The 15,484-nt window shown below is 40.9% G+C and overlaps 1 protein-coding gene across 1 annotated transcript in view; it reads left to right on the forward strand.

The window, feature by feature from the left end:
* The window catches only part of LOC133077807 (vomeronasal type-1 receptor 1-like), a 43,565-nt gene extending 32,020 nt beyond the window's left edge, over window positions 1–11,545 (forward strand). The window contains 1 exon segment of the mRNA XM_061172548.1: window positions 11,216–11,545. Coding sequence (XP_061028531.1) covers window positions 11,216–11,545 — 330 coding nt within the window.
* Window positions 11,546–15,484: the final 3,939 nt, after the last annotated feature.

Here is a 15,484-nt window from a genome sequence, read left to right on the forward strand (position 1 = left end):
TTGAGATGATGACTTCAACCCCTTTGGATAAACACACCGGTGGAACTGCCAGACCATATGGTAGTTCCTTATTTAATTTTGTAAGGATTCTCCATGTTCTTTTCCACAGTGGCTGCAACAATGTACATTCCCACCAACAGTGTACAAGGGGTCTCTTTTTTCCACATCTTCACCAACACTTATTTCTTGTCTTTTTCATAACAGACATGATATGTGAGGTGGTATCTCATTGTGGTTCTAATTTGCATTTCCCCAACCATTAGTTATATTGAGCATGTTTTCATGTAGCTGTTTGCCTTTTGCATGTCTTCTCTGGAAAAAGCCTATTCAAATCTAACAGATAACACTGTTCAAAATAACACTAGTAACAGTGTACTCCATTATGCGTTTTTATACACACACACAGTATGTATTCTTCTGTAAAAGTGAAATGAATGACAACAATGATACAATGGAGGAAAGTAATGAGGATTTTTTAAAATTAGAAGGTACTCAAATTACCTGTCAAACCATACAGTGTTATTCGAAAGTGGACTTCGATTAGCTGTAAAAACATATTGTAAATGCCAGGGCAACTACATAAAAAAAGATAAGAAGTACAACTGATATGCTAACAAAGCAGAAAGAATGAAATCATACAAAATACTCAATTAGAATCATAAAAAGAAGAGTGGAAAATTAAAACAGGAACAAAGGCAATGAATAGGAAATGGTAACAAATACATTAGATACTTATTTCACTATATCAATAAATTAAACATCAGTAGTCTTAGTGCACCAATTCAAAGAGAGATTACCAGAGTGGATCTAAAAACATGACTCAATTATATGTTGTCTCCAAGAAACCCACTTTAAACCCATAGATGCTTACAGATTATATGTGAATGGATAAAGAAAGATAGGACACAGCTGAGGAAAGAATCTCTGACCTTGATGTTCTCTTAGGAGAAACTTCCAAAATTGGGAAAAAATAAAAAAGAGAAAGGACTAAAAAAAAAAAAAAAAAATTAAACACAATATCCAAGAACTGTGGGACAACTACAAAAGGTTTAACATATACATATGGAGAGACCTCCCTTGTGGTTCAGTGGATAAGACTCTGTGCTCCCAAAACAGGGGCCTCGGTTAGAGCCCTGGTCAGGGAACTAGATCCCACATGCCACAACTAAAGATCCCGCATGCAACAACAAAGATCCCGCATCTAGCAACTAAGACCCAGCACAGCCACATAAATAAATAAATAAATAAATAAATAAATAAATATTTTAAAAAATACACACACACACATGGAAACATCACAATGAGAAAGAGACAAAGGAACAGAAGAAATATTTGAAGAAATAATGGTACAGAATTTGCACCAAATTAATGTCAGGCACTAACCCACAGATCCAGGAAGCTCAGAAAACAACAAGCAGGTTTAATGCAAAAAAAACCAAAAAAACAAAAAAACAAAAACCAATAAACAAAACAAAAAAAAAAAACCCTACACCTTGGCATATCACATTCAAATGTAGAAAAAAAAATCCTGAAAGAGCCAGAGGAATAAACCCCTTAACCACAGAAGAGCAACAAAAAGAATTACATTTGAATTCTCCTCAGAACTCACCCAGACAATAAGGGAATTGAGTGAAACATTTGAAATGTGGGGGTGGAGTGGAGATGACACACACACATCACCAACCTAGAATTCAGTATCCAGCAAAATTATCCTTCAAAACTTATGTTCAAATAAAGACTTCCTGTGACACAAAAAAAATTGTGGGAATTTATAAAAAGAAGTTTTACAGAGAGATGAAAAAAGATATAGATCAGAAATTTGGGTTTCATAGAGAAGGGGAGAACATCAGAGAATTTAAAGAATTTCATTTTCTTACAATTGACATGGAACATTGTATTTGTTTAAGCTGTATAAGGAGATTTGACATGTGTATACACTGTGCAATGATTACTACAATTAGTGAACATAGTTACAATTTTCTTTCTGATGAGAATTTTTAAGATCTACTCTCTTATCAAACTTCAAATATACAACACAGTATTGCTAACTAGAGTCACTATGCTGTGCTTAAATCACCAGGACTTATTCATCTTATAACTAGAAGTCTCTCACTTCTGACACACTACACCCATTTTATCCACCCCCTCCTCTTTCCCCGCTGTGGCAACCACTAATCTGTTGTCTGTATCTGAGTTTGGCTTTTTGTTTGTTTGTTTTAAAGATTCCACATTTAAGTGTAATCATGTAGTACAGTTGAACCTTGAACAACATGGGTTAGAACTGCGAGGGTCCACTCATATTTTTCAATAAATACACACAGCAGTAAATGATCTGTAGCTGTATGAATCCAAAAATGTAAAACTTCAGAATCAGAGGGCTGACTATGGGACTTTAGAATCCGCAGATTTCAGTATATTCAGTGGCTCCTGGAACAAACGCTCAGCAGAAACGGAGGGACAACAGTATTTGTCTTTCCCTGTCTGACTTATTTCACTTAGCATAATTTGCTGAAACTCCATCCATGCTGTTGCAAACGGCAGGATTTTCTTCTTTTTTATGGTTGAAAACACTGAATAGTATTCCATACAAACCACATTTTGGGTAGCCATTCATCCGCCAATGGACACTTAGCTTGTTTCCATGTCCTGGATATTGTAAATAATGTTGCAATAAACACAGGGTCCAGATATCTTTCTGACATAATGATTTTACTCCCTTTGGAGAAGTACACAGAGGTGGAATTGCTATATCATAATGTAGTTCCTTCTTTAATTTTTTAAGGATTCTCCATACTCTTTTCCATAGTGGTTGCAACAATGTACATTCTCACCAACAGTGCACAAGGAGTCACTATTCTTCACATCTTCACCAACACATATTTCTTCTCTGATAACAGACATTAAAACAGGTGTGAGGTGGTATCTTATTGTGGTTTTGATGTGCACTTCCCTGAAAGTTAGTGATAATCAGCATCTTTTCAAGTATCTTCACAATTTGCATGTCTTCTTTACAAAAATGTCTACTCAGATCTAACAGATACCAGTTTGTTCAAAACAACAATAGCAACAGTGCACTCCATTATACATTTTTATACAACACACTTAGGTAGGTTTATGTAATATTAAAACAAATAATAGTAATCACACAATGGAGGAGTGAAAGCAATTAGGATTTTTTAAAATTATGAGGTATTCAAACTACCAATGAAGCCATATACTGTTATTTGAAAGTGGACTTCAATTAGTTGTAAATACATACCACAAACTCTAGGGCAACTACATAAAAAAAATGGAAAGAAACAAGTATGTCTGATATGCTAACAAAGGAGAGAAAATGAAATCACACAAAATATGCAATAAAAAACACAAAAAGAAAAGTGGAATATTAAAACAGGAACAAAGAAGGAGGAGGATGAATTGAACATGTTAACAAATATGTTAAACATTTATCCAACTATATCAATGTATGAAACCTCAATAGTCTCAATGCACCAATTAAAAGATTACCAGGGTGAATCAAAAAACAGGTAACATATGTTGCGTCCAAGAAACCCACTTTCAACATAAAGATGCATGTAGATTAAAGGTAAATGGATAGAGAAAGATAGATTAACACTAATTTTTTAAAAAAGTGGTAGTAACTATATTAATCTCAGAGCAGATTTAAAGGAAGCAAAGTTATCAGGGATAAAGATGCCAATTCACCAGAATCCACAACAATCCTTAACATATCTGCACCTAAAACCAGAATGTCAAAATATGAGGCAAAGCAGAACTACAAGTAGAAAGAAATGGATCTGTTATAATAGTTGGAGACTTCATTTATCATACCTCTACCAGAAATGAACAGATCCAGCAAACTGAAAATTCATAAGGATTTGTTGAACTCAAGAGCACCAACATCAATGCACTGGATAAAATGACACCTACAGACTACTACGCTACTCCATCCAACAAAAGCAGAAGAGACAGTCTTCTCAAGCTGACATAGAACATTCACCAGATAGACCACATCTGGAGCCGAAAGACACACCTTAACAAATTTAATTTAAGAACAGAAATCATTGAGACTTCCCTGGTGGTCCAGTGGTTAAGAATCTGCCTTCCAATGCAAAGGATGCGGGTTCGATCCCTGGTCGGGGAACTAAGATCCCACATGCTGCAAGGTAACTGAGCCCATGAGCTGCAACTGCTGAGCCCACGCCCTCAACTAGAGAGCCTGAGGGCCGCAAACTACAGAGCCCGTGCGTTCTGGAGCTCACACGCCACAACTAGAGAGAGAAAACCCGCACACCACAACTGGAGAGAATTCCGTGTGCAGCAACTAAGACCCAACGCAGTCAAACATAAAAATAAATAAATAATAAATAAGTATTGTAAAAAAGAACAGAAATCATACATCTGTTCTCAGACCACAACAGAATTACACTAGAAATCAGTAACAGAAAGATAGTTGGAAAAATTCCAAAATACTGAGAAATTAAAGAATACACTTACAAATAATACATGGATCAAAGAGGAAATCTCAAGATAAATTTTTAAGTATTTTGAAAGAAACAAGCATACCACTTTTCAAAATATGCAGATGAAGTGAAAGCAGTGTTTATAGGAAAATTTATAGCATTGAATGCTTATATTAACAAAAAAGAAAAATTTTAAATCAATCATCTGTGCTTCCACCTTACAAAACTAGGAGAAAATTAAATCCAGAGGAAGAAAGAAAGAAAGAATTTAAACCAATAGAGAAAAATCAACAAAGCCAAGAAAAGCTGGTTCTTTAAAATGACCAATAAAATCAAAAACATTCTATTATTGCTACTGAAGAATTAAAAGGACATTAAAAGGACAACAATAAAATATATGACAACAAACAAAACCATAAATTTGATAACTAGATGAAATGGATCAATTGCCTGAAAGACGCAGTCTACCAAAACCCACACAAGAAAAAATAGAAAATCTGAATAGGTCTACATGTATTTAAGAAATTGAATCAATAAATAATAACCTTCCAAAACAGAATGCAACTGGCTCAGATTGGTTCGCTGATCAATTCTGATGAACATTTAAGGAAGATATTATACAATTATCTACAATCTCTTTCAGAAGACAGAAACAGAGGGAATACTTCCTAAATCATTCTAAGAAGCCAGTATTATTCTCTTAATACCAAACCAAAGACGTTACAAGAAAACTGTAAACCAATACCTCTCATGAACACAGATGCAAAAATCTTCACAAAATATTAGGAAATTTATGCAAAAACTATACAGAAAGAATCATACACCATGACCAAGTGGGACTGATGCAAGGTATACAAGGGTGGTTTCACATTTGAAAATTAATATCATCCACATCCTCGACAGGTTAAAAAACAGCACATGATCTCATCAATAGAGAAAAAGGATCTGACAATATCCCATACCCATTCATGATAAAAATCTCCAACATCTAGTTAACTAAAAAGAGGAAAACTTCAACTTGTTAATCCAAATAAAATCCTATAACTATCATCATACTTACTAGAGAATAGCAGCAAGATTTCTCACTAAGATGAAAAACAAGGCAAAAATGTTCCCTCTTACCACTCCTTTTTGCCTTTATTTTGGAAGTCATAACTAATGCAATGAGATGACAAGGTTATAGAGAAGGTATACTGCTTGGGAAGGAAGGAATAAAACTGTCTTCATTCTCAGATGATATGATCAGCTACGTAAAAAACCCGAAAAATAGACCAAACGAACAAAATCATGGAACTAAAAAGCAATTATACCAAGGTTTCAGGACACAAGGTTAATATACAAAAGTCAATCACTTTCCTATAAACCAGAAATGAACAAGTGAATTTCAAATTAAAAACACACTATCATGCACAATAGCACCAAAAAAGAAAAAAGAGAGAGAGAGAGAAAGGAAAGAAATATTTAGTTATAACTCTACCAAGACATGTACAAGATCTACGTGAGGGAGACTATAAAACTCTGATGAACAAATTCAAAGGACTAAATAAATGGAAAAATATTTGACATTCTAAAATAGGAGGACTCACTATTCTCAAGATGTCAGTTCTTCCGAATCTCATCTATAGATTCAATGAAATCAAAATCAAAATCCCAGTGAGTTATTTTGTGGATATAAATACACAGATCCTAAAGTTCATATAGAGAGGCAAAAGTCCCAATATAGCCAACAGGATACTGCAGAAGAACAAAGCTTGCAGACTGACACTACTCAACTTCCAGACTTCGTATGTCCAGTAATCAAGCCTGTTTGCTATTGTTGAAGGGATAGAAAAACTGATCAATGAGCAGTATTGAGAATCCAGAAATATACCCATAGAAATATACTCAAATATTTGAAATATACTCATCTGTTAAATATATTTTAACAGATGAGCAAAGGAAATACAATGGAGAAAAAGGAAGTCTTTTTAATAAACTGTACTGGAACAACTGAACATCATATACCAAAAAAAAAAAAAAAAAAAAAGTCTAAACACAAACCTTACACCCTTCACAAAAAAATTATCTCAAAATGGATCATAGACATAAATGTTAAATACAAAAAACTTAAAACTCAGCAAGTAAACAAAAACCCAAATACAGAATGAGCCAAACACCTTAATAGACAAGCCTCATTAAAAGAAAACATACGTGCGTATACAAAGAGGCAAAGAAATGCAAATTAAACTTAAGAGATACCATTACATACCTATAAGAATGGCCCAAGTTGGGCTTCCCTGGTGACGCAGTGGTTAAGAATCCTCCTGTCAATGCAGGGGACACGGGTTCGAGCCCTGGTCTGGGAAGATCCCACATGCCTCGGAGCAACTAAGCCCATGAGCCACAACTACTGGGCCCACGTGCCACAACTACTGAGGCCTGTGCGCCTAGAGCCTGTGCACTGCAACAAGAGAAGCCACCACAATGAGAAGCCCATGCACTGCAACGAAGAGTAGCCCCCACTCGCCACAACTAGAGAAATCCTGCCTGCAGCAACAAAGACCCAACACAGCCAAAAATAAAATAAATGAAATAAATTTATTAAAAAAAAAAGAAGAATGGCCCAAATCCAAACACTGACACAAATGCTGCTAAGGGTGTGGAGGAACAGTAATTTCATTCATTGCCCATTGAAATGCTTAATGGTACAGCCCACTTTGAAAGAGAGTTTGGCAGTTTTCTACAAAACTAAACTCTTACACATCATATAGGAATTGTATTCCTTTGTATTATAAAAAAGGAGTTGAAAACTTACATCCACACAAAAACCTTCACACAGATATTCACAGTAGCTGTATTCATAACTGCCAAAACTTAGAAGTAGTTAAGAACTCCTTCAGCAGACAAATGGACAATCAAGATATATCAAGATACCGGGAACATTATTTAGAGCTGAAATGGAATGAACTATCAAGTCATGAAAAGACATGCAAGGGAGTTCCTTCACGGTCCAGCGGTTAGCACTTGGCACTTTCACTGCCATGGCCCGGGTTCTGGAACTAAAATCCTGTAAGGCACGTGGCGGGGGGTTAAAAAGAAAAGAAAAACAGAAAACTTAAATGCATGTTACTAAGTGAAGGAAACCAAGATGAAAAGGCTGCATAATGTATGATTCTAACTATATGACACTCTAGAAAAGGGGAAACACATAGAGACAGTAAAAAAAAAAAAACAAAAAAAATCAGTGCTTACCAAGGAGCACAGGGGAAGAAAGGATGAACAGGTGGAGCACAAAGGATTGAAACACTGAAAACCATTGAAACCACTCTATAATGGGGAATGCGAATCATTAAACATTTATCAAAGCCCATAGAATGTACAATACCAAGAGTCAACCCTAATGTAAACTTCAGATTTTGAGTGATAATAATGTGTCAGTATAGACGCATCAATTTTAATACTTGCTTGGGGGATTCCTGAGTCAATACAATACCTACTAAATTCCCAATGACATATTCAAAAAATAGAAAAACTCTTCCAAAAATTCAAACGGACTCTCAAGGGATTCCATATAGCCAAAGCAATTATGAAAAAGAACAAAGTTGAAGGACTCACACCACCTGATTTCAAACGTTACTACAAAGCTACAGTAAGCAAAATACTATGCTACTGGCATAAAGACAGATATACACAGCAATGGAATAGAACAGGGAGTAGTCTAAAAGTAAACCCTCATATTTATGATCAAATAACTTTTGACCAAAGGACCATTACTATTCAATAAGGGCAGCCTTTTCAATAAATGGTGCTGGGAAAACTGGATACCTGCATACACAAGAATGAAGTTGGGAACTCACCTAATACCACAAGGAAAAATTAACTCAAAATATATCAAAAGCCTTGGGACTTCTCTGGTGGTGCAGTGGTTAACACTCCACACTCCCAATGCAGGGGACCCGGGTTCAATCACTGGTCGAGGAACTAGATCCCACATGCGTGCTACAACTAAGAGTTTGTGAGCCGCAACTAAGGAGCCCTCAAGCCACAAGTAAGGAGCCCAGCTGCCACAAATAAGACCCAGTGCAACCAAATAAATAAATAATAAGTTTTAAATATATATATATCAAAAGCCTAAATATAAGAGCTAAAACTATAAAATTCTTAGAAAAAGCAAAGGGGAAAAGCTTCAAAATGTTCGATTCAGTTATGATTTCCTGACTATGACAACAAAGGCACAAGCAACAAAAGAAAAAATACAAAAACTGCACCTAATAAAAATGAACAATTTTTGTTGGATGCCTTTAAGTTACACAACATTATGCGTCAATTATACCTCAATAAAGCTGGGGGCGGGGGGGAAAGCGAAAAAAGAGACAAACTTTTGTACATCAAAGGACACTATGAACACAGTAAAAGAGCAACCACAGAATGAGAGAAAATATTTCCATATCAGGTATACAACAAGGGATTAATATCCAGAATACATGGATAATGCCTTGAACTCAACAACCGCCAAAGAACCAACTTGATTAAAAAATGGAAAAAGGACCTGAATTTTTCTAAAGATATACCAATAAACACACCAATGAGCACACCATTATGGAAATGCAATCGAAATGGAAAAGATACACAAGTTCACATCCATTAGGACGGCTATTATGAAAAAAACAAAATAACACATGCTGGTGTGAATGGAGAGAAATTGGAAACTTGGAAAAAGGTTCATGATCTGTTTCAGTAGTGACCAAGTCAGTGACTGTTGTACAGTCAGGCACAAATAAATGTCAGGTTCAGGAATGAAGCAAAACTTCGGTGCCATGGATTTTGACATTTGCCTGGTCAGAGAGGGCAAGCAAGGAGAGAGCTACCAGGCTGACTGCAACACTACTGACCCTGAAGCATCACCTGCAAGACTTTGGGGCTACAGGTGTCCAGGCACTAAGGAGTAGGGAGGCACTAACCTAGCTGTAGTAACCACAGCACATAACCAAGGAATTTAACAAGGTGTGCCCGGGTCCAGATGTGAGAAACAGAGCTGTCCTTGGGTAAGAAAAGAAAAGCAGAGCCTAGGTCAGAGGATGGAGGTGGGTGTGAGAGACTTGCCCAGCATGCTGACAAGTGCAAAGTTCTCCAGCATGACATCAAGGTACAGGTGTATCTGAACCTCATTAAGAAGACACCATTCCTCCCAGGAGAAGTACACGGCCACATCCTCAAAGGTCACACTGCCGTGGTAAACAGGGACAAATAAAACCATGAACAGTCTCACTCCTGAAAACCCACAATCCATCTTCCCACACATTTCCCCTACTGCCCGACCAGATGGAGACTCTTGAGACCTTGGGAGGAAAACCTCCCTCCTCTAATCTGAAGCTCCCATTGCCTCCAGAATACACAGGCAGACGTTTAAAGCAGAAATCCTGCTCTTCTGTGTTGTTTACTTCCACTAGAAAAAAAAAAAAAAAAAAAGAGACCTGCACTTACCTAAACCAACTCAGCCTCACCTTGACGCACTTCCACAACTGGTATCGAATCCAGGAGTAACCTTACGCAACTCCTTCCATTTGAGGTGGGGAATGGGACCCCCTCCATAGAAACCGGCCTCCACTCAGGACCCTGAACATGGGGTCCTCCAGGGTTCCCAAACCAAAGGGCTGGGAAAATGACTAGTGAAGAACCCCAAGACCCTCCTCAAATACAAAGAATGTGTGCATGGGGTCACAACATGTGAGGGACTGGGACAACCTCCATTTAACGAAGGTGCTTCTCTGGCCCTTGGAATCTGTGGGAAAAGGCAGGCGATGGAGGAAAAGTGACCAAGGCGGTGCTCCAGGGGCACAGGCCTTCCCTGGCCCCCTGGCAGTACCAGAACGAGGTAACCTCAGGCTGACTAGCAAACCTCTCCTCTGTGCCTCAGTCCACAGTGCTACCGCTTTTACCATTTGGGACTTTGGAAAAGCCACAACTTCCCTCTGCCTCACTGTCCTCATCACCCCCCTACATTATGTTCTTCCATTGAGCAGGCTTTGGAGTATTTTTAAAACCCTAACTCAAATCATGTCCTTCCTATGCTCAAAACTTTCCACAGGGACTTCCCTGGTGGTGCAGTGGTTGAGAATCCCCCTGCCAATGCAGGGGACACACTTCGATCCCTGGTCCGGGAAGATCCCACATGCCGCGGAGCAACTAAGCCCGTGCGCCACAACTACTGAGCCTGCGTTCTAGAGCCCGCGAGCCACAACTACTGAAGCCCACGTGCCTAGAGCCCGTGGCTCCTCAACAAGAGAAGCCACCACAATGAGAAGCCCACGCACCGCAAGGAAGAGTAGCCCCGGCTCGCCGCAACTAGAGAAGGCCTGCGCGCAGCAACAAAGACCCAACGCAGCAATCAATCAATGAATAAATAAATAAATAAATGAATAAACGAATGAATGAATGAATAAATTTATTTATTTTAAAAAAACAACTCTCCACCACTCCCAGGGCCCAAAGAGAAAAGTACAACTCTCATCTACCACTCCAGGTGCAGCCTGGTCTCAAACTTTGTTCCTCCCAGAAACAGGATGGACTCCAGGCTCCGAATGTTCCTCCTTTAGTTGCGTCTACAAGGCTCACCCAGACCACGTTACACTGGTGGTCAGAAATAGGGACACGACACCTGAAGGCCTCACTGTCTTGGACCAGACGTAAACAGGCGCCTCTCACGCCGGCCGTTCGTATTTGGGTGGGGAAACGGGCAGGGGAGAACCCGGAGCACGCAGCGTTTACCTTAGCCGGGTCCCTCAGCACGGCCGCCGCCACCGAGTCCCCAAGCGGAGGGGCCACAGCCCAGTGACCAGGTCGGACTCGGCGTGGATACTCCACGCAGACCGCGGTCTCCCCAGCCCCGAGACCCGCCCCTGTGCATTGCGCACAAGACCTCCTTCTGTGCCTTCTTGCCCCGTCAACTGACCCCCAACACCACACACCTCGACTTTCTGACGAGCTCCTCAGACTCCACAGCAATCAAAATGTCCGCCACGAAGACAGCCCTCTCCCGGAGGTTCGCCCTCCCGGAAACGCACCCTTTCTGGATTTTCATTGGATCAACGTTGCTGCCTTAACGCAAGTTGTCCTGGGTAATGTAGTGCAAAGGCCTCAAGGAAGCACGGGGCCCCACACCTGAATCACTTTGAAAACAGCCAAGTAGCCCCTGAGGAGCGCTGGGAAACGACTTCTAGGGCGGGGTTGGGGGTGGGGGGTAGGGGGCTCCATTATTCTTATGGGGGCGGGGAAACTTTCCGGTGAGTGTTGAGCATTTAAGGCTCTATAATGCTACTGATTGCTGAAGTGTTTGGATGTTATCTCAGACTCCACGAAGCCAACCCAAGTTGACATCCACTGGTAACAGGAAGCAAATAAACATTATCCTATTGCTCTTGAAACGCATGCGGTCTGAAGCGTTAGTCATCTTGTAAGCTTTGGTAAGGGACAAGAGAAAATTAAGACAGGACCCTGACCAGGAATATGGAAAGGAGATATTGGGCAGCCCTGAAGCAGCTGGACAAGAAGGAGAGCGCTGGTTCTGGTCACGTCAGAAATGGCTCTCCTGTCTGCATAGTCAATGACTTGCACAACTCAGCAAGAGACGGATGATCAGGCCACCCACCATGGCTGTCCTCTTGCTCTTTGTACATCCCCTGGTCCAGCAGTCTGATTCACCTGCACCCTACTCACATGGCTGACCTTCCCCCTTAAACATAAAGCGTAATCAGCAAACACCTGGGTACCTGCCCAGGCCTCAGCTAGTGATTAATCTTTAGATCAGAAACTCTCCACTTTGATAGTGTTATCAGAGGGGATGTGAGGAGCATGCTCCTCTGCTGCTTTCCTTGATAACCAATAAGCCAGCATGATGTCAATTCCCGCTAAAGCTGGTAACCTCCTTCTCCAGAAGCTAAAACTGCTGAAACATCCTGCCCGCTGCCTGCCTACCAAGATGGGGTGTCTCTGCAGGACCTTGCTTTGGATGACTTAGATCCAATATCCATTAAACCACTGATGTCTCTGTCACTCATTTAGCAATACATCTTGCACCTGACAGCTCCTTAGGAAGACCACTTGTCTACTTAAAAACAGCCCCCTTCTTTCAGGGCCTGCATTATTGTCCCTTGTCTGTATACACCAGAGTTTGGCTCTGAGCAACCAAAGGCCCCTCATTCCCTGCAGAGTCCCTCCTTCAAAGCACAGAAACTACATGCAGATGCCCAGGGGTCCATCTCTGCTGGTCAGGCCGCATTTCTACCTCCTCAGCCTCAGGACAAAGATCAGTTCCTGTGGCTAACTGAGGGGGGATGGGGAGGTGTCTTGAGGCCAATGTCAAGGATGCTTCCTGTCCTGGGAGACTGTCTTAAGGCTGTCCAGGCGGGAGTGTGGAAGTGATGGCTCCGAGGCTGAAACCCCACATCGGGACCGCAGCGGGCAGGGGCGTCCCGGAGTGGACCAAGACCCTAGAGCGTGGGCCCAGGTGCCACAAAGCTTCTTTTATTTCTTCTCCATCAAAGCGCACGTGGCCTCTGGGCCCTGAAGGAGGATTCAGCCAGGAGGAGGGAGATTGGTCACCGCCACTCAGGGGTGCACTTTTGTGAGGAAGCCGGGCCACGGCAGTGAAAAGGACGGACTCAGCCTTTGGGCAAACATTCTGGATTTCGTGTCTTGCACCAAGCCTGAGGGAGCATAGGGGACACAGCCTGTGGGACCAGGGAGGAGTCCCAGCCCAGGGGTCTTTCATATGGCCCACCTTCGTGTGGCGCCACCATCTCCAGGTTCCCCCCGTGTCCCCAGGCCACCCCGCCCTCCTCTGGAAGTCTGTGGTTCCCCTATCCCCTACCCTGGAGACCACCTAGCTCTCTTCCTTTATCACTGTCTCCTCTGATAGGTTACCTCAGATCACACGTGGTGCCCCTGGACTTGGTGCACATGGGTCCGCAGAGGAAAAAGCCTCAACAGGTTCCCTCTAGTACACGGTAGCAGGAAGAGACACGAGCAAACCAGACCTTGTGGGGCGCCCATAGGACCCTCCACCCTGCACTCCTGGGCCTGAGTCCTTCTGAGAAACTGCAACAAGAACTGGCATGAACTCAGTAACCCTGGAACCCCCAGCATCTTCCCAATTCAGGGTGTCTGTAAAAGCAGCCCCCAGAAGTGGTGAAATCCATGAAGGTAAATAGCTGCTGGAGACCAACAATCAACAATTATAGAATGGGACAGATGAAAATCACTTGGACTAGAGCGCAGAAGGTTAGAACCCCTTACAGGGGAACTGGTTGTGTTTCTGCATCTCCTGTAAAAATAAACCAATAGGGGGACTCGCTGTGCTACTAAGGAGGTGGGGCGGGGGAGGGGAGTCATTCCCTGTTTCCTTTTGATCTTGATAGGTTCAGAGTAAAGTACATCAAAATAGCGCATCTTGGCATACAGAATATCTTAAGCTCAAGGAGATTAAGAAAACCACAGAAGCAGAAAGGTCACTATGACCTCCCCCCACTGCTGAAGAGAAAATTGCCAACCGAGATTTCTATGTACAGCAAATATGTCCTTCAAGAATGGATGAAACAAAACGATTTGAAATGAGAAAATTAATGCACAATTAACCCAGAAAAATGAACATTAAAAGTTCTATTCAAGGACAATGAACAATGGATTGTAATTCCAGTTGAAAGATCAGTGATGACAGAAGGAATGATAACTGAAGAGAGAAATGCATGTGTTGATTGACATACATGTCACTAATTGTGTACAGCATTTAGTATTTCCTTACAGATTTAGCATGATAGAATCCTTATGCATACCTTGAAAAACATATATTCCTATGGGAAAAATTAATATTTTAAACCCCTTGTAATATGCAGAATGAAGAAAAAAATGTATTTATTATAACTCTATGCTCTAATGTGTTAAATAAGTGATTTGGGGCTTAAACAATAAATAGAATAAAGGTATATATTTTCAAAGCTAGAAGTAAAGAAAATTGAATTACAAATAACTAATAAATACAGGGTTAAAATTCTTTTAAAGGCCAAGATAAAGAACAAGGGGCAGGGGAAGAAATCCACAAAATAAAAGGATATATTTCAACCCAAATATATCAACAATTACATTAAATGGCTTGAAATAAACATTCAAAGTAGCCGTCAGTACTTTTGGATGGCCCTAAACTTCCTTAGCAAGGGATTTAATTTTCATCAAGTGAAGTTCAAGGGCAAGTTTTGAATTTCTATTCAAAGAATAACTAATGTTCCCTGGCAGGCTCAAACACATACAGCTACAGATGCTACAGATACACACCACCACCACACAAGTCTTCCTATCCAGCCTCATCTAACCCTGGCAGGCCCAAGGAAAGCAAGGCCACATAAAACTCATCTACCCAAATAACTGTCAGGGAGCAGTCCTGCCTATTTTTTGTCCCAGGCATTGGAAACTTTGGCTGCAGTTACTCCACATAGCTGACAGCTGATCCAGAAATCTAACAGAACAAGCTAAGCCTCTCAGGCCCACAGATGCAACAGCTCGCTCTTGAGGACTGAAGGGAAAAAAATCATTCTCTGGGACTCACCCCATCATCTCAATTATGCACACGTCCTGCCAACTCTGCCTCCTACTAATGTGTCCCAGGTCATCCTGTCCTCACCATCTCCAATGCCACCATCCTGGGCCGGTCCATCATCATAGGGCTCCGGACTACACAAAGGATTCTGTCCTCTCTCCTACATAAGTTCTTCCCTCCTAAGTTCACTCTCCACACAGAAGCCAGAGAGATTTAGAAACAAATAGATGATCACACCATCTTGCTACACCCCTTCTTCAGCCTCCCAGAGTAGTAGGAACAAAATCCAAAGGATATCACCATAAAGAAGTGATCAAAGGAAACACTGCCAATACTGGGAAAACAGACATCGTGTTTCCTGATATGGTACACTGAAAAGGACAAGGCAGCACTTTCGTATTATCTTGGATGGGAGCAAAACAGCAACAATAAAAACAATAAACCACATAATCTG

This window comes from Eubalaena glacialis, chromosome 18, assembly GCF_028564815.1.
Source record: "Eubalaena glacialis isolate mEubGla1 chromosome 18, mEubGla1.1.hap2.+ XY, whole genome shotgun sequence".
Taxonomy (NCBI): Eukaryota; Metazoa; Chordata; class Mammalia; order Artiodactyla; family Balaenidae; genus Eubalaena; species Eubalaena glacialis.